General features: G+C 33.5%; 2 protein-coding genes across 7 annotated transcripts in view; one reads left to right on the top strand and one right to left on the bottom strand.

The window, feature by feature from the left end:
- The window catches only part of FOXK2 (forkhead box K2), a 154,132-nt gene extending 131,387 nt beyond the window's left edge, over positions 1 to 22,745 (top strand). For 2 of the 3 annotated variants that reach the window (XM_074225208.1, XM_074225206.1), the window contains one exon: positions 5,546 to 22,744. In XM_074225208.1, the coding sequence (XP_074081309.1) occupies positions 5,546 to 5,742 (197 nt within the window). In that variant the 3' untranslated portion in view covers positions 5,743 to 22,744. Of the gene's footprint in view, positions 1 to 5,545 lie in introns of all 3 variants that reach the window. The other variant, XM_074225205.1, reaches the window with a different exon arrangement.
- The window catches only part of WDR45B (WD repeat domain 45B), a 91,460-nt gene continuing 78,305 nt past the window's right edge, over positions 11,485 to 24,639 (bottom strand). For 2 of the 4 annotated variants that reach the window (XM_074225212.1, XM_074225211.1), the window contains exons 11-12: positions 15,914 to 16,024; positions 11,499 to 11,582 (exon numbers count right to left, since the gene is read on the bottom strand). In XM_074225212.1, coding sequence (XP_074081313.1) covers positions 11,554 to 11,582; positions 15,914 to 16,024 — 140 coding nt within the window. In that variant the 3' untranslated portion in view covers positions 11,499 to 11,553. Of the gene's footprint in view, positions 11,583 to 15,913; positions 16,025 to 24,639 lie in introns of all 4 variants that reach the window. The other 2 variants (XM_074225213.1, XM_074225209.1) reach the window with 2 other exon arrangements.

Here is a 24,639-nt window from a genome sequence, read left to right as displayed (position 1 = left end):
ATCACTTTTGACATCATTGCATTTAGAGAGTTACCTTTGAGCCTCAGGTGGCCTTCCCTTTACATATATTGGTAACTAAATCCTGCCAGTATTTTTAATCATGTCATTACACTAACCAGTCCTTGGTCCTCTAGCTCCACAGTTAAAAATAGGTTAAAATCTCTAGTCTTTCTTGCTGACATCCCAGCCCAGAGACATTTTGATTCAGCAGTCATTATGTCATTCCAGAGGATATTTATGATGTTGCTAACCTTCAAGAGACATCACTTATTTAACAATAAGCTCCCATAACCTCATGATGTCAAATGCTCTTAAAAGGATTATAAAAATAACGCGAAGAAGATAATGCTTATTTTAATCTTAATACCTTCTAGTGTTATACCATTAAACTATAATGGGCATTTAAGACCTATTCTAATGATCATCTACTTACCGTGATTCAGAAGTTGATCAGCAAGTATTTATTGTTTATCTACTATGTTTCAAATACTGACATAGAAATGATAGTATGGTTCCAAAGAAACAAAAGAAAAATCCAAAAATGTAGGTAATAAATTATTCTATTATTTGGTCCTACTCCAGTGCCCCATTATGTTATAGAGGCGATCATAGGTTCTCAGAGGCTATTCCAATAGGTGAGTATCTGCTGGGTCAGTGACATGGGAGTTTGAATTAGATAGCCTAATCAAGATCAAAATATTCAGAGGGGCAGAAGAAGCACTAAAGTTCAAACCCATCAGCTGTAATAATGTAGGACCAGAGAACCAGGTGTGGGGTTGGATTCAATGCCTGATTTCATGTGGTTTTATCTCCATATGACCCTAATACAGGTTATCCACTAGGTTCTATTCCTCGTGGTATTGTTGTATTTCTCTTCAGATATTGTATTATCCCTTTTCCCTTCTTTCCCTTGCTCCCCCAGCTGCTCTGGGATCTGGTTTGAGTAAGTCTCATGAATGGAATCAGTGTATGACCACAGGACAATTTAATATTTCACTCCTTTATTTTGTATCTTATAAATTTGGTTTGAATATTTATTATCTAATTATTGCTTTCATGTTCACTAATATTAATTTAAGGGCTTGAGTATAAACCCTCCCCCAATACTAGGGCTCTAGCTGAGAGAGATCTTTGAGAAGAAAATGAGCATGGAATGTAGAATGAGAGTTGTATTTCTACATTAGTAAACTCTTGTCATATCCTAAACTGGTTTACTCCTAGCCACTGGGTAGATGTACATCAATGATTTCAAAACTCATATATAGTTTTTCTATATTTCATATAGAAATAAGGGTTTGCAAGCTACATGTTGATTTTGAAAACTATAGTATCATTATTATTATTACTATTTATATTATTTCTTTGTGCCTGCCAGTGTTTGGCGCTTCTGTTGTAAATTGATAAATTGTGAACCTCAGGAAGAGGCAATTTCTTGTAGTGAGCCATGGAGTCATATAATACAAATACTGAGAACCAAGCTGTCTATTGAGCCACGAGTTCATGTGTGCTTAATGTGACTCTTTCATCACACACAAGAAGGAAAACCCACTATAAATTTAAATGATTCCTGCCACCAGTTGAGATATCAGCAAACAATTTTTGGGTCATTACTGGACCATCTTAACTAGGCTTAGTCCAATTTATGAAAAGCCTTAACAATTATTTATCATGGGAGAAACAAATTTATTCAGGCAATTATTTTGGAGCTTCTTTTTTTAATGACCTTTGTTTCACTTCCCTTCATGTTATCATATCTTGTGACAGCAACAGAGAGAGGTACAATGGAAAAAGCCCTGAATTTAGGGTCAAAGGGATCTTGATTCATGTACCAATTTTGTTTCTTACTACTTAAGTGACCTTGAGCAACTCATAAAACTCTTCTGAACCATAGTTTCGTCATTTGTAAAATTAAGGTAATAATACTGGCAGGAATATTATAGGGCTCAAATGAGCCCAATAGAAAGTAGAAATGTAAAGCGTTTTATATAAAAGAAACTTGCTCTGTAAAAGTGAGCTATTAAACATAACTTTTTCTTTAACATATATAATTTCTGAAATACATATATTCTAGAATAAGGATTTGGAATAATTACTTAAAATAGGTATGTATTTGAGAGTGAGAGTTACCCTATGGATTTTATATCTTTCATGTCAGAAATGGAATGATCATAGAAAAAAAGGAACCTTTGATACCTGTTTGATCTGTATTTTATTTTTCCATATAGAACCAGGACATTCTCCTTTTTTAATCTTTACATAGTGCCTTGTACATATTGGGCACTTTAGATGTTTGATTGGAAATGACCTATTTAATATAACTCAAACAGCTTGAGTGTTGCATTGTAGATATACAGTATTTACAGTAGATACACTTGTTATTTTATTCATGTGTGATTTTCAGATAAACCTTAGGATCAAAGAATGGTCTTAACTTAAACTCCTGGGAAGAAAAAAAAGCTGTCATTATTTTGATTTCCTTGCTTCCCAGTCACTTCTTAAACCCTTGTAATCTGACTTTTGAGCTCATTTGACTGAAAATGCTCTCTATCACCAACTATCTTTTAATCACTTCACTGAGAAGCTTTTTCTTAGTTTTCTTCTTCTTTTAGGTTTTTGCAAGGCAAATGGGGTTAAGTGGCTTGCCCAAGGCCACACAGCTAGGTAATTATTAAGTGTCTGAGGCTAGATTTGAACTCAGGTACTCCTGTCTCCAGGACCAGTGCGCTATCTACTGCGCCACTAACCGCCCCAGTTTTCTTCCTTCTTGACCCCTCTATTGCAATGAATAATTTCCTGAATGCTCTCATACCCTGACTTTTCATGCTACTATTCTCTTGTGGTTCTCTTACTCTCAATCTCCTGAGACTGTTAGGATTACCATCCTGTATCCTGATCAACAAGTATTTATTAAATTCTTACTATGTGATGGGTATTGTGCTAGATTTTAGGGATAAAAAAATAAGGTCTTCAAGTAGATGACATCCTGCTAAGGGGAAATAATGCATATATAAGTATGTGCAAAACAGTTATATAACATGAGGATGGAAGGCAGTAGCACCTAGGAGTATCAGAAAAAGCCTAATACAGAAGGTGGTGCTTGAACTGAGTCTTGAATTCAAGGATTCTAATCAGAATATCAAAAAGCAGAGAGGAGAAGGTAGTCTAATTCAGGGATGAGAAATAACTCATCTAAAGGCATGGAGACAGGAAGTGTGTGAAGAATGGCAGGGCCAGGTTGTCTAGTGTATGGTGGGGACTACATGTAATAAGAGTAGAAAAGTCAGGTGGTTTTTATTTGAGCATGGCAGTAATAGGGAGCCACTGCAGATTATTGTGGAGGGTGTGACATGATCAGAGCTAAATATTGTGAAGATCGATTGGAAGATGGGTTGAATGAGAGACTTAAGGAAGATCAATTAAGAAATTGTTGACAATAGTCTAGGCACAAAGTGATAGTAGACTAAACTAGGGTGGTAGGATATTTAGTTCACAGAATGCCCAGTCATCAGATGATTATGTGAACTGAGACTCAGGAAACACTAGAGATGCATGAGAATTGAAGTAAGTGAAAGCGTATTGAGAGAAAAAAAGAAGAGGGCTTTAGACAGGATCTTTACAATATTGCAGTTAAGGAGTAAGATATGGCTAATGCTTTAGGAGTCTAGGGAATGATTAGACAAATATGAGAAAAAGAAAGTGTAAGGAAACCCCAGAGAGAATATCCAGGAGAAGGGCATGTTTAATAGTGTCAAATGCTACAATTGTAGAGGCCTGAAAAAAGATCATTACATTCATGCTTCAAGTAAAGGTTAGATTAGAGGACCCTTTTGACTCTGAAATTTTGATTGATGGTTAATTGAGATGATATATGAGCTCAGAAAAACGTGAACTCTTCTTCCTTAAGTGATAGCTTTTTAAATGGTATGGTTTTCTGCATATAGCAAATTAAAGAATTGGAAAGCATTTGCCTTCTCATAGTGTGAAGTGGTAAGAGGTGTGTCTTTATTTTAAATATCAGAAGAATCTAATTACAGAGGCAGAAAATTATCTAAAAGCATGTACTCCAAAATCCACATTCTATCTGTAGCAGAGCTATGAAGTCATTCTAGCTTCAGCTATGTACTCTCGGCTTGAACTCTGTTTTAGGTAGATATATCAATAAACTCTTGCTTGATAAGTTAGACACTAGTGTTTTTGATAAACCCATATTAGCATAAATAATTTTCTGAAAAATATTTCTTCCCAACAATAACCAGAATGAACAGAAGGAAATGATTTAAAGCTACAAATTTACTTTTTGACCTCTGGAACTTTTCAACTTTGTACTTTTATAACTAATTCATACAAGATAGGAATCTGCCATAGTGGATAGAGCACTGTTCTTCAGGAAGACCTAGGTTCTCTCTTTTGTGCCTCTTCTGCCAAATGGAAATTGAATCTGCTGGCCTCTCAGATTCATTCTAGCTCTAGAGCTATAGATTCTGATGTATAGCTATAGATCCTAATTTCTACAAATTCTATCTGCAGATCTGTACTATTACTTTCTATTTCAGGGACTCAGTTGTGCCTGAAACATGAATATTGATACATAAAAACCATTATCCAATTCGTTGTGCATTTATAGAGGTTTTACCATTTTCCAAGAGCTTATATTTGAGAAAACATCTTCAGAAATGATGTTTACATAACTAAATTGTGTTTTTTTTTATTGTGTTAATCTTTTAAGTTAACTGCTATTGAAAGGCAGTGTCCTTGCTACAGGGCACATCTATAATATGTTTATTTTCTGGAGAAAAAACTATGATTGAAAGTTGAAGGGAAAAAAAGTAATTTCTCTGTAAAATTTTTAAGTGGAATTCTGAATGCATCAGTGAAAATGAAAACATTTGGGATAGAGAAAGCTCGGCAGGGAATTCTTTTCAGTTCTGTTGTTTATTTGGGTTTAACTTTTATATGGATTATGAATGAATTAGGGGACTTGGCTTTTTCTGAGCTGAGAGAAAACTTATAAAATACTACATTCTGTCTTTACAATGATCTCAACCTAAATAGATGTTCATTGAGCTCACTATCAAAATAGTAGGTAATTTGAAATAGTTTGTGTTTTATATCTAAATAACTTGTTAATGTTTTATAGCCAACTAATACACAGTGTTAATTTAAAAGTTTTTCTTTCTATTCCTTGTATTTTAAATTCTGATGAATGCTTTATTCCACATGGCCACTAGAACATAAGACAGTTTTTCAGCAAGAAGCGGGGGACAAAATCATTGTTAACCTAGAGAAATTTATACTGTCTGACTCTGAAATGGAGCAGCACAAATCTGTGTTGGAGAAGTCTTCTACTACACAGCTTTCTGTGAAAATATCTGTTGGAATATTGACTCATATTACTCATATTAAAGATCATTTCTGGCCTTTCATTTGAAGTATTCTGTAAGATAATGAAGTATGGGTACTGGTTTCCCTATCAGGGCAAGCAATAAAAAAAAAAAATAGATTATTTGGGATGTGTGATTATTCTAACTAATTAATCTCTCTGCAGCTGCTGCAAGCCCTTTACATATGTTGGCAACCCATGCATCAGCATCAGCATCACTGCCAACCAAACGTCAGAATGGTGACCAGTCAGAGCAGCCAGAACTGAAACGTATCAAAACAGAAGATGGCGAAAGCATAGTCATCGCTGTGAATGTGGACACACCATCTTCAGCAGTGAGGGAAAAAAGCATCCAAAACTAAAAACTTTGAAATCTTTTCATATTTAAAAAAAAAAGTTTTTTAATCAACTCTGTGGTGCCAAAAGGAGACATTTAACTTAATACCTAAAATGTTGGAACACATTCTCACCCAGTGGTTATATGGGCCCTGTGATCAGACTTCAATGTTCAGCACTGAAAAACAAAAATGAAAACACAGGTGGCCTTAAAACTCAGTAATTTCATAACAAAAATCAAACTAGAAAACAAAACATCTTGTTCTAAAGGCTGTGATGTCCCCTCCCTACTGAATGATTTCTGTTGCTGCAGAGTTGGGGAGAACTGCAGCTTTTAAATTTAAATAATAAAAAACAAAAAACACTTGATTATTTTAAGGACTGAGTATCTCAGTGTAACGACAGCATGATAAGCGCTTAGTGTAAACTGTCTCAAATGATTGTATATTCCTTAAAGGGAACAGAGGCAAGGAGCCATTTCCTCCATCTTGGCAGCTAGCCTTTCATAATTAATGACTTAGCCAGTGCAGTTGTTGATAGATATGCAGTATTTTGTTGTTCACATGTGGAATTTTTGAAGTGTATTTTCATTTCTTTGAAAAACAATGGGGTCTTTTGACATTTCAAATCACTCCATTTAAACTATGGAAACTTTGAAATCACAATACTTTTCATGTGAAATTTAGTTTGGTTACAAAACATGCAACATAAAAAAATTTTTTTTTAATTGATGGAATGATTTCCTTATATCTGTCCTGTTAATGTTCAGATGAAGCTACTTTATTACATCTGCAAATTTTTTATATTTTAGCAGTTGCCTGATAAATTTAATCCAATTTTATCAAAATGTGTAGTGATCAAATGCTTCTTTGGGCTTGCATGTAACAGAATAGAAATTCCAGTGTAAGTGAGCCATTAACTGATGTAAAGAACTGCTATGATTTTGACCAGAGCTGCACTTAATCATTTCTCTTTTTTGCTACCTTTGGCTGTTTGTTACTTTGTGTTGACTTTGATTGTCCCTGGCATATTTTTCCAGTCTAAGTAAAACAAGTCTCACTTAGTATCTGTGTATGTTTAAAAAGACAGAACTATTCTGCTTCATTTAGAAAAAAAAGATACAATCTTTTATCACAGGTCCTTTTAAAGAAAAGATCTTGTCAGAGGTATATTCAATATTTTTAAGCTTAAATATTCAGCACTAGGAGGAATTAATCTGACCAGTATGTCGATAAAACTGTTAATATTTTAATTGTCCTTAATTACCAAATGTCCTCTGCCCTCCTATCTGGTGTCTCCATTAAAGTAGCTGCTGTGGTTTTTGAGCAGATGCTACCTTATAATAAAAGGATTCCTTTTATATAAATATATATATATATATATTTTTAAACGTGTTCTATAGTTGATCATTTAAACTATCTTGCTAATTCTCTAATTTGCAGCAAGAGATTCCAATCTATCTTTACATTTTGAATTCAAAACTAAGGCTGATTTTTCCTCCCTAAAAGAATTGATTATTTGGGGAAAGGAAGAAAAGATCATAAAGAAGGATGAATAATCATACCTCAGCCCACATGCCTTCCAAATGGAAAAAGTTCATGGATCCTTTGGCATTTGGTGCCTTAGAGTTGATTACTGTGGGAGCAGAAGATGAGACTTTGGCCTTAATTTTGAATTTGTTGAGTTGTTTCTGTAATCATCATAACATCTATTTAAATGTAGTTACTTCAATATTTAATTACCTTTTTTTTAAAAGGGGGGGGACCTCTGTATTTTCCTGATGGACTAAAACGGCTCAGAATGGTATGTTTAGGCAGTTTTGGAAACTCATTATTTACCTGAAGACCAAATATGATAAATCTGTATTAAGTATCGTGTCATCCACAATATGGGGCTGTCACAATGTTACTGCAGACATACATATTAAAATTATGAAAAATTACTGGATACTAGCTGAATTTATAAGTCAGCAATTTACAAAACAATAATAATAAAAATGAAATCCAGCATATGAATGAGGCCTTTTTGTGTAACAAACAGAAAAATATAAATTCATCAAAAGTCAGACAAGGTGTCTGGCTTAGATTTGTTTCTACACTTTCGTGTAGTATTCTGCCTCTTCAAAGGACTTGTGGAATACATTGTTGGTCTGTTTTAAATTTATTTTGTCTTCTTTCACCCAAAAGGTTTATAATTTGAAGACTAGTCATCTGAATGGACACTTTACCCTAGCCAAATCCCTCTGTGAAGTCCAGTTTTTAAAGTGTTACTCTAAAAAAAGGATAGAATCTATAGCATTGCACTTAAGCTGTGGTGGAATAGGCGAAATTCCTCTTTAATCATACCAAAAATGAAGGCTATCCTGTGAAACACCAGAATCTGGAAATATCTAGGTAGATAAATTTGAAAGATGAGTAAAGTGGTCTGCTTAGGGTTAGAGTTGGGAGGTTTCAGAAAGATTTTCATCACTTGAAATGTAGGTGGCACTGGAAATACATTTCTAGAGTACTATTGATGTTTGTAGCTATGCCATAATGTCATCTGCATCCACCTCTTCCTAGGAGAGACTCATGAATTTATCTATCTCAGACAGCCCATAGCTATGCCTAAACTGAAAGTGCAGGCCTCCTATGGAATAGAATGATTCTTTTAGGGATTTTGTACACTTTAAATCAGGGACAGGGAATGTCTGGCCTACAGGCCATATAAAGCCCAAGAAATCATTTGGTCTGACACTGTGAAGGCAAATGTAGGAAGAACTCAAAATTCAATAAATCTATGAGCTTTTCAGGGTCAGGATCAGGGTCAGAAGTTGATAATTTTGTATAGACATGAATGAAATTATAAATATCCAAATGACCCTTGGCATAAAAAAGGTTCCCCTCTCCTGATTTAAACAGATAAAAAGAAGTAAAAGTATGCTTTAAGAAATATTTCTATTTCTATGGACCAAGCATCTCATTTTTAAAATGTAAGGGTTCTTCCCACCCCCTTCTGCTTAATGCTTCACTAATTAGCTTTCTTCCATAGGCCTTATGGGTAAATTCATAGTAAAATAAGAGTAAAAACAAAATCATGGGCCAACAAACAGCCTCCATATTCCATTTTAGGTCCTGTTCACTGTGTTAGCCTATTAAATAAAATTATATAGCAGTAAAAAGGTTTAATACCTAATTCTTCTAGATGATGTCTATCCAGGAACTCTCAAAATAGAATCTTTTAATCTCATCTTCTAGTCCTACAGGATTCAATCTCACACTTCAGAGTATGCCATTACTTCACAGGTCTACCATTAAAGCAGATTCCTAATTTTACCAAATGTGCATGTAGTCAATATTTAATTAGCCAAATATAATTTATCCCCTATGCATGTTGGATCTCAGGATTCTCTATCCTGTTACTCAGCAAGTTTCTGAGCTACCTCAGTATTTATAAATTTCATTTTTACATAGTTCTGAGCCTGTAATTTTGAAGGAAAATGCCTAACAAATTTAATTCCAGGTTAAGATATTTGAGTTTTTTTTACCTACTACTGCTGCTCTCCCTATTAATGTGGTTATGATGATTGTCACATGACAGAATACTATATACTGGCTTCTCCCTATTGGCTAAGGAGTCAGGAATTGATTTCCACAGACTGCAAGATGGTACATTTTGCCATGGGTTGTTACCTCAGATTTGGTGAGCAGAAAGAATAAAAGTAACCCTGTTTAAATGAGAGAGAGAGAGAACACTCTTGAATTTTGTACTCATTTATCAATATTATAGTTGAGGGAAATGGGGCAATGAAAATAAATCTATTTGGAAGCTTAATAGATTGCTGTGCTCACTTGTAGCCAATAGCCTTAGCCCAGAAGATGGTCAGAAAAGATGAGGTTTAGTATCAAAAAGCAGTTACTTTCCACTGAATAACTCTATGCAAGTCCACATCTTTTAAATAAAAATCTTTTAAGCTTAGATTGAATCCTTGCAAGGATACCATGATTTTAGTTAACCAGACCTAATTACTAACTAGATAGCTCAAAGAATTTCTGTTGGACACAATAATGAATAATTTATGCAAGTCAATATATGTTCAAAAAGATTTGTGTATATGCACTCATTTCCAAAAGTGAACATTAGTATTCCTGAATTGGTTCAGATCCATATTATAATGTGATGATTGTTCAGCTATCCTTGACTGCCTTGTCAGGATTACAAAAAAAGGGGACAGGGCAGAGGTTAATGTTTGTCAAAGAGTTAAATTTTTTTGGAACAGATGAAGCTATTAATCCAGTGCTAAATGATTGAAGTTTAGGTTTCATACTGAAGCTTTTTGATCTCTAACATTGTTGCCCAAATACCTAACCTACTAGACATATTGATCTTGGTGTTTTAATGTCATATCTTCTTCTAAGTATGTGTTCAGGACTGTTTTGCCCTCCCCCCCCAGCAAAAGACAACATGGATTTTAGGCTCGACAGTCTGTCCTTACTAATATGTCCTTGATTTAATGATATAATCTGTGACCTTAAACTTCAGGAAAGATCATTAATGTGGTAACATGTATAGTGCTTAAAGCATCTTTGATTTGTCAGGGTAGGTACTTAATCCTTTTATTGATGCATATCCAAACCCCCCTTTATTTTAGGTTTTCATAAATTGCTGTGGCCAAAAACATTCAGACTGTATTATATAAATGCAGACTATCACTACATGTGTAATATTTCATGGAAAATTATGTGTAATAAAATTCATGGTTTTATGCTTACTCAGAGGGCCAACAGTGATAGTGAGTTTGGAAGAGAGGGAGGGATCTTATATGCACCTGTTACGAAGTAATGTGAAATAATGCCAAGCATAGGGATATGAAAGGAATCCCTGTGATAATTTAAGATTTAGATAGTTTATAAGACCTATATTGCTTTGGTCTTAAAGGTTTTACTGTGCTACTTGATAGCCCTTACTGTACCCACTAACTGTTCTAAGCTATATCAGTGAATATAAATTTCCTTTAACATTAGCCTAACTAAGCTTAATGTTATTTATTATTTTTATCATAAGATGCACTCCTATGTCGATGTTCATGTTAATAGCAATAAAGTATACCATAACTGGGTCACTGGTGATCCTTAATCAACTATATAGTAAGTGGGAAATAGTTTATCATTTTCCTTTTGTTCTCATAAGCAAATGAGGATTTACCATCTTCCTCTCTACCCTAAACCCTCACTTTTTTTCATATAGTGGAATAGTTACCATATGGAAAAATGAACACCAACAACAAAACCATTCCTGTACTCATGGCAAAGAAGCCTTGGCCTGGAACTCTAGGGGAAGCCATAAATACCACAAGGTTCAAACAACTTAGAGCTATGCAGTTCTAAGGAAGGAGAAAGAATCTGATTTTTTTTTTCTTACTAATTAGATTGATACTGGACATATTTCCTCTCCTTCAAGGATGCTACTTGTATTCTTTTTAATTAGATTTAATTCGTGCAGATTAGAGTTCCCCTAGTGTTTACCCTGAGGGGAATGGACTACTGTAAATAAAAGCTATATTATTTTCAGCATATAAACTACAAGTGGATAGAGAACACTGTGCTAGGAGCTGGGAGAGAGAAAATATTTAAATAAGACATAGTTCCTGCCTTTATGAACTGTAAAATCTTAGACAACTATAACAAAATTGATGAAATTAATAATTAAACTAATAAAATGAATGCAACTTTTACATTACAGAGTGACCACATTTATTTTTCCTTTTAAGAAGCAGTGCTAATGTGAAACACTAGAGCAGGCATCAGAACTAGCATTCTAGTCTGCTTCTTATTCTCTATGACTTTGGACAAGTTATTTCATCTTCCATGACCACAGTTTGCATGACCTATAAGATAAAGAGGGAAGAAAAGATAAAGTTCCTTTTAACATTTTGTTTCTAGGTTTTCATTTTACTTTCAATAAGGTAAGACTATAAACATATATTTTCTGTTTTCAATTTACTAATAACACTAACTAGGGGAAGAGATGATGGAGAACTCCCTCAACATTCCCCTCCAAACAACTTTAAAATAACCCATCAAATCAAATTCTAGAATGGCAGAAGCAAAAACAAAAAACATTTTTTCATATTTCTAGATTACAATTCCAGGATGGAGAAGAGCACAAACACTGGTGGACACAGGAAAACTCTGGCCACATCTAGATAATATCACTTTGGAAGCACTGAAAAACTATAGACCCCATAAAGAAACTGAAAATAGCAGGTGAAAAACCTGAAGCTTGGAAAAGTGTTCCCAACCCATTCTGGAAACAGAGCTGAGCTTAACATAAAGTTAAAAGTCAATAGGCTGGAAATATGAACAAACAACAACAAAAATGTTTTTGACCATAAAAAAGCTACTACGATTATCAAAACATATTAGGAAGATGATAACATGAAAACAGCTACAAACTCTTCAAAGGAAAAAAATGCAAATCATACAGAAGGCCAACATGAAATCCTGGAAAAGCTAAAGTAGATTAGAGTGACAGGAAAAAAAATGTGAAGAGAAATGAAATTGAAACAAAATTACAGTAAAATAAAAAAGGCTACCAGAAAAATACTGAAGAAAATGACACCTAAAAAAATATTTGGTCAAATGGCCAAAAAAAAAAATTTAAAAAACAGAATTGACCAAATGAAAAAGGAGATAAAAAGGCTCACTGAAGAATATAATTACTTAAAAATTAGAATTGGGGGACAGATAGGTGGTGCAGTGGATAGAGTCCTGGAGTCAAGAGGACCTAAATTCAAATCTGGCCTCAGACACTTAATAATTACTTAGTTGTGTGACCTTGGGCAAGTCACTTAACCTCATTGCCTTGCAAAAACAAACAAAAAATTAGAATTGGATAAGTGAAAGTTAATTTATGAGACATCAAGAAACAATGACGTCAAAGGAATGAAAAACAACTGACCTGGAAAACAGATTAGGGAGAGATATTTTAAGAATATCACTTCCTGAAAAAGATCCTAAAATAAAGCCTAGAAATCTTATAGCCAAATTGCAGAATTCCCAGGTGAAAAAGTTGCTGCAAGCAGTCAGAAAGAAACCATTTATGTACCCTAGAGCCAGTCACAATTACACAAGGTTTAGAGGCTTCCATATTGAGTCATAGAATGAAATACAGAAAAATTATTCCATTGGGGGAATCTCAGCTTCCCTCTCCCACAACTAGAATTTTTTATGTTAGATATGATAGATCTCTAAAGAAAATTGAATGGGAATAGAAAGTATACTTTTTTTTCTCAGCTCTGCATGACACCTTCACAAAAACTGACCATCTTTTTTGGAGCACAAAAACCTCATAAATGCAAAAAAGCAAAACTGTAAATGTACCCTTTCCAAACTATAATACAATAAAAATCACATTCAATACAATGGCCTTGAAAGCATAGAGTGAAAACCATTAGAAACTTAAATAATCTGATCCTGGAAAACAAGTGAGTCAAGGAACACATAGAAATGATTTTTTAAAAATCACAGAGAATGGGAGCAACTAGTTGGCACAAGTGGATAGAGCACCGGCCCTGGGGTCAGGAGGACCTGAATTCAAATGCGGCCTCAGATACTTAATAATTACCTAGCTATGTGATCTTGGGCAAGCCACTTAACCCCCATTGCCTTGCAAAAAAAAAAAATCAGAATGACAAGACAACGTATGAATTTTGATCAGATCAGTACATAAAGGAAAATTTATATTCCTAAATGATTCAGGAAAAAAAGAGCAAATACATGAATGAGACATGCAAAGGAAAAAAATTCAATAAAGAACAAGTTAAAACCTCCCAATTAAACACCAAATCAGAAATCCTGAAATTCAAAGAAGAGATATAAAATTGAAAGTTAAAAAAACACACTGAATTAATAAAAACTAGGGCTGGTTTAAAAAAATAAAAAAATAGAAGCATTGGTTAATTTACACTAATATCAAAACCAAAAAGAATATACCACCAATGAAGATGAAATTAAAGCAATTATCAATTGTTTTTGCCAATTATATTCCATTAAAACTTAAGTGAAATCAATAAATATTTACAAAAACAAACTCCCCAGGTTAACTGCCCTAACAGAAGAGGAAAAAAGATATTTAAATAACCCTATTTTTTTTAAGGTTTTTGCAAAGCAATAGGGTTAAGTGGCTTGCCCAAGGTCACACAGCTAGGTAATTTTTAAGTGTCTGGGACTGGATTTGAACTCAGGTCCTCCTGATTCCAGGGCCAGTGCTCTATCCACTGTGCCACCTAGCCACCCCAAATCCTGAAAAAAGAAATTGATCAAGCCATATATGAGCTCCCTAAGGAAAAAATCTCCAGGGCCAGATGGACTGCCACATGAATTCTACTAAGAGAGTAATTCTACCAAGAACAATTAATTTTAATACTATATAAACTATTTGGAAAATTAGACAAAGGAATCCTACCAAACTCCTTTTATGACACATTATTTTAGAAAGAAAATTATGGAAGATTCCCTGATGAATATTACACTAACCTAAGGGAAAAGATGCTTTTTTCCCTAGACTTCTGAGTACAACTTAGTGAATCTTGCCCTTTAGAAACTATTGTCCTTTGAGCCCAGTATTAAAATTGAATTAAAGTATATTTGTTCTGTTCAACCTTTTGGCACTATTCTCCCCTGCTTCCAGTTGTGTCAACTATTATGAGCAAGATCTTAGAACCATTTTCAACTGAAATTTCACAGAAATATCAATGGCATGGTTTTTGTTTTAATCATCAGTTTTAAAATTGACTAAAACTAGAATTAGCATATTTTTTGCTGTTGTTTGGTTGTGTCTGAATCTCCATGACCCTATGCTAGGCCCTTTCCTTAATACTATCTCTGCTTAATAGTAGTTTTTCCTTTTGCCGTCAAACTTTCCCAACATCAAAAATAGCACTACCTACAACAGAATTCTTGTCTCCTGTTCATTAAAAATTTGGAACATTTTTGCATTCAAATACAGGAGTTTGACAAAAATGGATTGAAAAATAGATTAGTTTGGGGACAGCTAGATGACACAGTGGATAGAGCACCGGCCCTAGAGTCAAGAGGCCCTGAGTTCAAATCCAGCCTCAGACACCTAGCTGGGTGACCTTGGGCAAGTCACTTAACCCCATTGCCTTGCAAAAAAAATAGATTAGTTTGGGGAGTAATCACAAGGGAGAAATGATTGAATAGTAATGGGAGAATTCCGCTCTCCAGAGAGATGCTGAGATTCTCTGGCCATAGCAGAAGACCTAATAATGGCCTTGATTTGTCTGAATAGTAATTTAATTTTTCAAAACACAAACCATTGACAAGAACCTCTCTATTCTGGACCTGATTCTTTATAAGGAAGAAATTACTGCTAGTTAAAAATGATAGGAACCCTGGAAATATTTTTGAATTTGTGAATTTTTTAAAGTGTTTTTTTTTGGCCATTTGACCAAATCTGTTTTTAGGTGTTATTTTCTTCAGTATTTTTCTGGTTGCCTCTTTTTATTGAACTGTAATTTTCTGGTTTCAATTTCATTTCACTTCACAATCAAAGGGGAACTATAATCTGACACATATCCTAGGTTTTAGGAAAGCAGATTTCAAAATTTTATCAGGAAGAATAGGCAGGTATTTCAGCCCACTGTATTAAAGTTAGTTCATGGGGACAAGAAACCCAAAAATGAAATCCTGAAGTCACAAAGAGACATCATATTTCAAGAACTCAAGAGAAAATTCCTGAGCCTCTTTGAACTCTCAAAGGGTACAGTGTAAATCAAAAGAAACTCCAATGAAGACTTCCAAGAATATTATAGGCAAAATCCAGAACTCCCAGATCAAAATAAAAATACTGCAAAACCACTAAAAAAATTTCATGTACCAAAGCTATCCCAAGGATGCCAGGATCACAGCAGATTGGGCCACCATCAAAGTAAAGGAGCAGAGAGCTTGATGGATAAAACATTCTAAGGTACAGTCAGTATACAAGCAAGAATAACAGCAGCAAAACTGAGGACAGGCATATCTCAGAGATATTATGGGTTCAGTACTAGACTACTACAGTAAAGTAAGTCACACAAATTTCTTTTTCCCAGTGAATATAAAAGATTATGTTTATACTATAATTAAAGGTGCAATAGTAGTAAGTCTTCAAAAATGTATATATCTTAAAAATATTTTTATTGCTAAAAATGCTAACCATCATCTGAGCCTTCAGGGAGCTGTAATCTTTTTTGTTGGTGAAGGGTATTGATCCTCAGTGTTGATGGTTGTTGACTAATCACAGTAGTAGTTGCCAAGATTGGGGTGCCTGTGGTAATTTATTAAAATAAGACAACAATGAAAATAGCACTATCAACTGATTTTTCCTTTCACTTGAACTCTTAGAGGCTATTGCAGGGTCATTAATTGACCTAATTTCAATATTGTATATCAGGGCGTAGGAAACCCTGAAGTCCGGGAGAAAGATGCGGAATGGCTAGTCAGACAATAACAACTAGTCAACAGTCACAAAACATTTAAAGTTCAACATCTTTCATGGGTAAAATTCATGGTGTCCCAAAACATTTATATCAGAAATCGTTGATCACAGATCACCATAACAGATATTATAATAATAATGAAAAGGTATGAAATACTTAAAGAATTACTAAAATGATGTGAGCACTTACTATGAGAAAAATGGCATGGATGGACTAACTTACTGGATACAGAGTTGCAACAAACCTTCAAATTGCAAAAAAAAATGCAATATCTGTGAAGCACAATAAAGGAAAATACAATAAAATGAGATATGCTTGTAAAATTATCCTAGAGGGGAGAAAAGGATATCTTGATTGAAACAACATTCTTGAAAAAAGAAATAGAGTTGATTAGAAAATTTAACATAAAAACATGAGAATTAGAGAAATATGAGTAAGCAACCTTAAGGGAGTAATCAAGATTTCAACTGCAGGTTTACATGGGCAAATAATAAATGTAGCCCCGAAGAACTCTATTATCATCAGAGGTCATCAAGTCTTAGCAGATCTGGGAATGATTTTGTTATGTTCTGATAGTCTTAGGAGAATGAAGTGGGAGAAGAGATAAGTGAGAAGAATAGAGAAAAGAATAGAAAACTAAAGCTAAGGGGGAGAAGTGGGCAATATTAGAACTTCACTCATCTAAAATGGTAAAAGGAGGGAAGAGTATGCATACCCATAGACATTATTGGTACAGAAATACATTTTACCCAATTGGAAAAGAATTAAAAGGGAAAGGGGAAAAATAATTGAGAGAATAGTAAATTAAGGGAGGGATAGGAAATGAATAATTAGTTATAATGGTGTGAATGTGAATGGGATGGACTTTAATGCATAAAATGGAAGAAAATAGCCAAAACTCAATATTTTTTTTACAAGAAACATGTGAAGCAGAAAGATACACAGAGTTAAAACTCAGGGCTAAAGAATGCTTCAGCTGAAGGAAAACAAAACAATAAAAAGATAGCAATCACAATCTCAGGCAAAGCAGCAATAAAAATAGAGCTAATTAAAAGAAATAGGCAAGGAAGCTATAATGCATATCAATACTTAATATATGTGCATCAAACAGCATAGCATCTAAATTCTTTTTTTAATTAAAGAACTTATACAGAAAAGGAAAAATAGAAAAACTATAATCATTGGCAGGGGAGGGAGCTTAATTTATCTTCAGACCATGAAAGATAGAACCAAAAATAGTTTGCCTGGAATAAGAAAAGTTAGATAATCTTCTGGAGAATATTGAACAGAAAAAAAAAGTGGTGTATCTAATTTTCAGCTGTGCATAGCACCTTCACAAAAATTAAGGTTGTATCAATGTATGAAAAACATGGAAAAAGCAAAAATGTTAAATGCATCTTTTCTCCATAATGCAATACAATTTACATTCATTAAAAGGGATTTGTAAAAAAAAGATTAAAAGTGAATTAAAAATTAGACTGGGGCAGCTAGGTGGCACAGTGGATAGAGCACAAGCCCTGGAATCAAGAGAGAAACTAAAAAACTTCTAAAAAATTAGTAGATCAAAGAACAAATCTTTACAATCGATAATTTGCTTAAATGAGATAAAATGTCAAAATTTAGGGGATGCAAACAAAATCTTACAGAGAAATGTGGATCTCTGAACATTTTCATCATTTAACAGAAAAAGCAGATAAATTCAGCCTGCAGCAAAAAAAAAATATCCCAGAAAACCAACAATTTAAAAATACCAAGACAATTCTGAAAAACAAAGATGAAATTGGTCTGAAAGTTTTTTTTAAATTGAATTACTAAAAATTAGGAGTTAGTTTCAGGAAAATGAATAAAATAGATAAGCCATTAGCCAATTTGATTTTTTTAAAAGGAATTAGTAAAGATTTAATATTAGTTCAAAAAGAAAACTGAATTCACAACCAATAAAAGTAAAAGAAATTACTGGGAGCTGCTTTGACCAACAATATGCTAATAAAATTGGCTTAAAGAAATGCATGCTTACACAAGAGTGGTAAATAGAATATTAAAAATTTAAATAATACTATAGTAAAAGAAAATAAGCCATAAATGAACACCAGAAGAAAAAACAAAAAACCCAGGAGCAGATGAATCTATGAACACATTTTTGTTGTTGGAGGATAGTCTGCTCAGGGAAAGGAATAAGTTTGAATGGCACCTATTATATCAATGCTATCTAATCTTTTATCTTTTAAAAGTTTTTATTGAAACAATAGACTATATTTTGATTTGCCATTTTAATGAGAACTCTGTGATAGCTTGGTTTCATTTATTGAAGCATTTAATAAACACAGGCAGGCCACAAAAATCACCCATAGGCCACATTTATATGACAAGGCACTAAGTTAGGTTCTTTTACATTTGTTTAACCAAACATATTTGTAAAACAATTATAGTACTGCATAAACTATTTGGAGAAATAGCTAAAGAATGAGCACCATCAAATTCCTCCTGATACAAATATGGTCTTTTAATACCTAAACTAGGGAGTCAGAACAGAAAGAAAACTCTAGACCAATTTCTTTAATGAGAGGTAAAAACTTTAAATAAAATATTAGCAAGGAGATTATAACTCTTTATCAAGCTCATATACTATAAGACCAGCCTATATTTATAGCAGGAATGGTTTAATAGCTGGTTAAGTAACAAAAACTAAAAACCATTATCAATTGACTGTATTAATAATAAATAACAAAAACCATGGTGTTTTTTTTTCCTGGATGCAGAAAAAAGCTTTTGACAAAACACTCATTCCTGGTTTTAAAAAAATATAAATAGAATAAATGGAGCTTTCTTTAAAATATTAAGTAATATCATTTTTTAAAAAGAACCAACATCTGTTATGGGAACAAGCAAGAATATATTTTATTAACATCAACAGAATAACAAGAATGTCCATTATCACCATTACTATTCAACAGACTAGCTCAATATAATACAATACACTATAGTTATAACTATAGCAATAAAAAACATTAAAAGAATATAGGCAATTACAAAACTATCACTTTTTTGCAAATGATAATTTTCTAGGTGAATCTTATGTAAAGCATATTCATTTTTGTATATTACCAATTAAATACTGCAAGAAGAAATAGAAAAAAAATTCCAATTAAAATAGCAACAGGCAATCCTTGGGAATCTCCCTGCAAAGACACATATAGAAACTATAAATATTACAAATCACCCTTTATGAAAAAGAAAAAAAGCACATATAAATAACTGGGAAGGGGGTGACTGGGTGGTGCAGTGGATAGTGTACTGGCCCTGAAGAGGAGCTGAGTTCAAATCTGATGTCAGACACAATAATTACCTAGCCATGTGTCCTTGAACAAGTCACTTAACCCCATTGTCTTGAAAAAATAAATAACTGGGAAAATATAAATTACTCTTGGCTAACCTAAGCTAATAAAATGATGATACTACCTAACAAAGATTTACTTTTAAAAGTCCATTCATGCTTTATTATTAGACAAATTGGTAATATGGGTTATATTGTATTCATAAATATTCAATTCTACATTGGTCCCTGACAAGTTTTTGTCTGGTGATGCAGCCCAGAAAAATTAAAAGATTGGACGTCCATAAGAGGAACAAAAAGCCAAGATTATCAAGGGGGAAAGGGAGGAGAATGGAAGGAAAAAGTCTAGCAGCACCAGATCTCAAAAGTGAAAGTTGAAACTGTCAAAACAGTTTGGTACTGGGTAAGAAATAAAGAGGATCAGTCTAATGATTAGACACTATCCTAAAGTGAATGAACATAGTAACCTGGGTTTCAAAGATGTCAGCTGTTGGAGCAAGTCCTCACTATTCAACAAAAATTGTGTGTGTGTGGGGCGGGGGGAGATTGGAAAATTATCTAGAAGAAAGTATAGACCATTTTTCACACTGCAAGCTAAGATGAACTCCAAATGAGTACATAAAGGGTGACATAAGCAAATTAATGAAGCAATTACCTATCAGATTTATGGATAAGAGTTCATATGTAAGAAAGAATGAACAATTAAAATAAGCAATTCTAATTGCCTAAAACAACAACTACAACAATACTGACCAAACAAAGCCAGATTAGAAAACAAACCAGAAATTAAGGGGAAAAAAATCTTTGGAATATATATTTTTTTTCCTAATAAAGGTCTCTTTCCAAGGCATATAGGGAACTAAATCATAAGAATAAAGGTCATGCTTCAACTAATTAATAATCAAAGGATATATGAACAATTTTAGAAGCAATTCAGAGGCTCACCCTAATATCTATCAGATCGCCAAAGTTGACAAAAATGCAAAATGACAAATGTTTGAAGGATTATGGAAAATCAAAAACTTTAATGCCCTGATGATGGAACTAGGAACTGGGTTCCTATGAAAAGCAAATAGAACTATGTCCAAAAAGTCATTAAACTGAACATCCTTTGACCAGGGATATCATGGCTAAATTTATACCAGAAAGATCAAAGAAAGGGGAAAAAAAGAATTGCAAAGTAGGCAAGCAGAACCAGGAAAACTATACATAAACAACTTTATAAACTTCATTAACTTTAAAAGATTTAGGAATTCTGATCTACATAATGACCAATTACAATTCCAAAGAACTCATAATAAAACATGCTATTGGTAGAAAACTCAAACATTCAGAGTAATTTTTTTTTTAGATTTTTGCAAGGCAATGGGGTTAAGTGGCTTGCCCAAGGACTCACAGCTAATCAATAATCAGGACAGCTAGGTACAGTGCATAGAGCGTTGACCCTGGAGTCAGGAGGCCCTGAGTTCAGATTCGGTCTCATACTTAATAATTACCTAGCTGTGTGACCTTGGGCAAGTCATCCCATTGCCTTGCAAAAAAAAAAATCAATAATCTCAAAGAGAAAATTCAATAAAAATGAAACAACATACCAAAATTTTGGGATTGCAGCCAAATACTTGAGAAATTTATATCTCTAAATATTCTCAGCAATAATATAAAGAGCAGATCAGCTGACTGAGCTTGCAGCTAAAAAAAATCCTAGGAAATTAACAAATCAAAAATTCCCAGATTAAACACCCAACTAGAACCCTGAAAATCAAGGGAAAGAGATTAACAAAACTGAAAGAAAAAAATGCACTGAATAAATCTAGGTGCTGTTTTTAAGAAAATAAATAGGTAAGTCCTAAGAAAACTTGATTTTTAAAAAAGAAACCCACAATCCCAAATATCAAGAAGAAAAAAAAAGTAAATTATTAAGATCTATTTTACCTAACTTTATGCCAATAAAACAGAATATCTAAATAAAATTTAGCATATTTGCAAAAATATAAATTGCCAGATTAACAGAAGAGGAAATAGAAGTTTTAAATAACCCTTTCTTATTTAGGAAAAAGTAATTGAAGAATCCATAAATGAATTCTCAAAGGAAAAAAAGCAAGAACATGACTTATAAGCAAATTCTAGCAAACATTTAAAGAACAATTCCAATTCTACAGAAACTGAAAAAATAGGCAAAAGGATCCAGTCTCTGTGACTGGGAAAGTTACCAAAAAGAAGTGAATTTCTAGCAAAAAGGCACATTCATTCTTTGGCTGTTAAGTTGAAAATGGAAGCCATTTGAATGGAACTGGCTAGGAAGGCTGTAGTTATGTTACATGCCAATGCTAACATAAATATAATCAAATACTGACAAGAGATTTAAGGAAAGGGGTAAGCAGGTAAAGAAGTATTCTGGTTGCAAAGAAAAATGGTATTTACAAGGCACTTGGAGGTTTGCAAAGTACCTTATATGGAAGGTAATTCAATTTGACCCAACAGTACTTAGGGACTACTAATATTGCATTTACAGATGAGAACACTAGCTGAAAAGGTTAAATGATTTGCCCAGGATCTCACAGCTGGAAAGGCCTGAAGCAGGATTTGTACTGGGTCTTCCTAACTCTTAAGTATAGCACTGTACTCATTATTTTGGGGTTTCATTTGACCTCGAGGAAGATAGAAATCATGCTTATTTGTAACATAGATCTTATCTCTTTTACTTGGAAAACCTTAAACGAAGAGAGATGCTGGCAAGAGAAACTAATTTTACCTTGGGAAAAAGGGACTAAGCAGGAAGTAATACTTTCAGTAAAACTGAAAGCAAAACAGGATGTATACTTAATAGCTTCTTCATCCCTTTTCAACCTTGGTGCATATACTGTCTACTTACAATATGGAATTATTTCCTATTCTAGCAGAAAGCTTACCATAAGTTTCCAGGTAGGCCAGAATTTTGTCACTGTATTCGGGTCCTTGATTCTAGTACCTTACGTCCCTTCTATAGTACATTCCTCTTAGGGGGAAGCCTGCTGATTTCCTGTTTTCCTATTCGCATTTACTGCTTTCCTAAAAACTCATTTAAGTAGGTATGCATCTGGACCAAATATATGGGTCTGATGCAAATCCACTACATAAACTAATACCTTGATTTTCCTGATATTCCTTGGGACTCTGTCTCAGTTTCTTCTTCCTTTTCTGAAATTAAGTTGTGATATGCTAAACCAAGTAGTTTTTGTCATGTTTTTGTTTTACCTTGGAGCACAGGCAGGAGAAAAATCACTTTGAATACTGAAACCTAGGGAATCACAAACTTCATCTTTACAATTCTCATTTTACTGGTAAGATGATAACTGTGTATAAAGCTTAAGAGAAAAAATATTCCCCTTGGACAGTTAGAATTTTGTTTATTATTATAAATTATTTTTTATTCATAAATAATCCATACTTGGGGTTTTTTAAATAGAGAAAAAAAGCCATAACTGACTGCAGCCAATCCATAATCTAATGTCTTAAGGAAAATTTAGCCAACTCAGGCTCTCATAGCCACTGTCCATATGGAAGCAAGTCCATTTATCCCAGGAAAAACATGCAAAAGAATTTCAGTTCCTTTTATAGGCCGTATTTATAAACACATTTATATATAGCCAGAAATCACAGTCTAACTTCCTCCAATTACATTTGAGATATAATCTTGCACTTCTGACTTCAAGAATTTTGTAAGTGATTTCTTGGTTAGCCATTCCAAAAATATTTTTCTTAGAAATGATAAAAGATAATGTTTATAAAAGTGAACCAAACCTAGGTAATTTAAAAGAATCTTTTTTTTTGGCAAGGCAATGGGATTAAGTAACTTGACCAAGGTCACACAGCTAGGTAATTATTGTCTGAGGTAGGATTTAAACTCAGTTCCTCCTGACTCCAGGTTCAGTGCTCTATTTTGCCACCTAGCTGTCCAATTTAATAGAATGTTAAACATTTTCACAGAGTTCCTGGTATGTAAAACTGTTCGATGAGACCCTTTTTCTTTTATGTTTCTCTGCATCATGCTGGGATACCTATGTGTTACCTAAGTTACAGATTTCAATAATTTTAATACTCAGAAAAAACAGGTCAGGAATTTTTCTCATTTCTCCAGAACTGAAGTACAGCTGCAATGGATTCATGTTATTTTGTACAGTCAAATGTGGCCATTGTTTAAGAATCAAACTGCAACTCTTTCCAATTCATAGGAAAGGGGGATGCAATTTAGAAAATCTTCAGAGTTAAATCTTGCATATCTTATACAATACCTCCTTAGTAGAAATATACTCAAAATCCCAAGGTTTTGTTTTCATTTCTCTTGTGGGGAAAAGTACTAAGAATAAAGAATATCTGTGTTGGAAAATTACGTTTGTCATCACAGAAATTCCCATTATTAGTTTTCTAATTTTTTTTTTTTTTTTACATAAAAGCAATGAAGTTGGTTTATTCATTCGTACTTGGTTTGGCTGGTTTAATCCAAGTGGTGTTGGTTTCAAAGCTACTTTGAGTTACACAAGATGTTACATCTTTATTTTTGACCCAAAATGTTATTTAGCTTCATGCTACAATGTGAATTGAATGTTTCAAGAAAGCACCTTTAAAGTTACAACTGAAAATAATCAAAATAGTAGAACTTTTTGTTAATGGCAAGAACATTAGTGAAGTAATGCTATGTCGTTAAAAAGGCCTTTTACAAAGAATTTTATTCATTTAAATGAAGAAAAAACCTGGGATGTTCATTTTTTAAAAGCAATAAATGCTGAAATTTACAGAGACTGGCAAAGCAGCTTGCACACATCTGACAGGAGTTTCAACTAATAATATTGTAAGGTTTTAACTAGGGGAATTGTTCTCCTTTAACAGATAAAAAAACCAGTTCAGAGACATAAAGTGGCTTGTTCAAGTAATGATTATTGACATTTATGTATTGTTCTACATTTGCAAATATTCTCATTTTATCCTGACAGTAACTGTGCAAAGTGTTATCATCTCCAGTGTCAAGAAGGAAAATGGAAGCAGAGAATTACAGCTTTTGTCCAGTCACAGCTCTTCAGAGGCTACATTACATTTGAACTCAGAACTTTCTGAGCCCAGGTTCAACAGTCA

The sequence above is a fragment of the Macrotis lagotis genome, chromosome 2 (genome assembly GCF_037893015.1).
Source record: "Macrotis lagotis isolate mMagLag1 chromosome 2, bilby.v1.9.chrom.fasta, whole genome shotgun sequence".
NCBI classification, from domain to species: Eukaryota; Metazoa; Chordata; class Mammalia; order Peramelemorphia; family Peramelidae; genus Macrotis; species Macrotis lagotis.
Note: the sequence above shows the minus strand (reverse complement) of the source record. Positions and strands in the feature narration are given on the sequence as shown.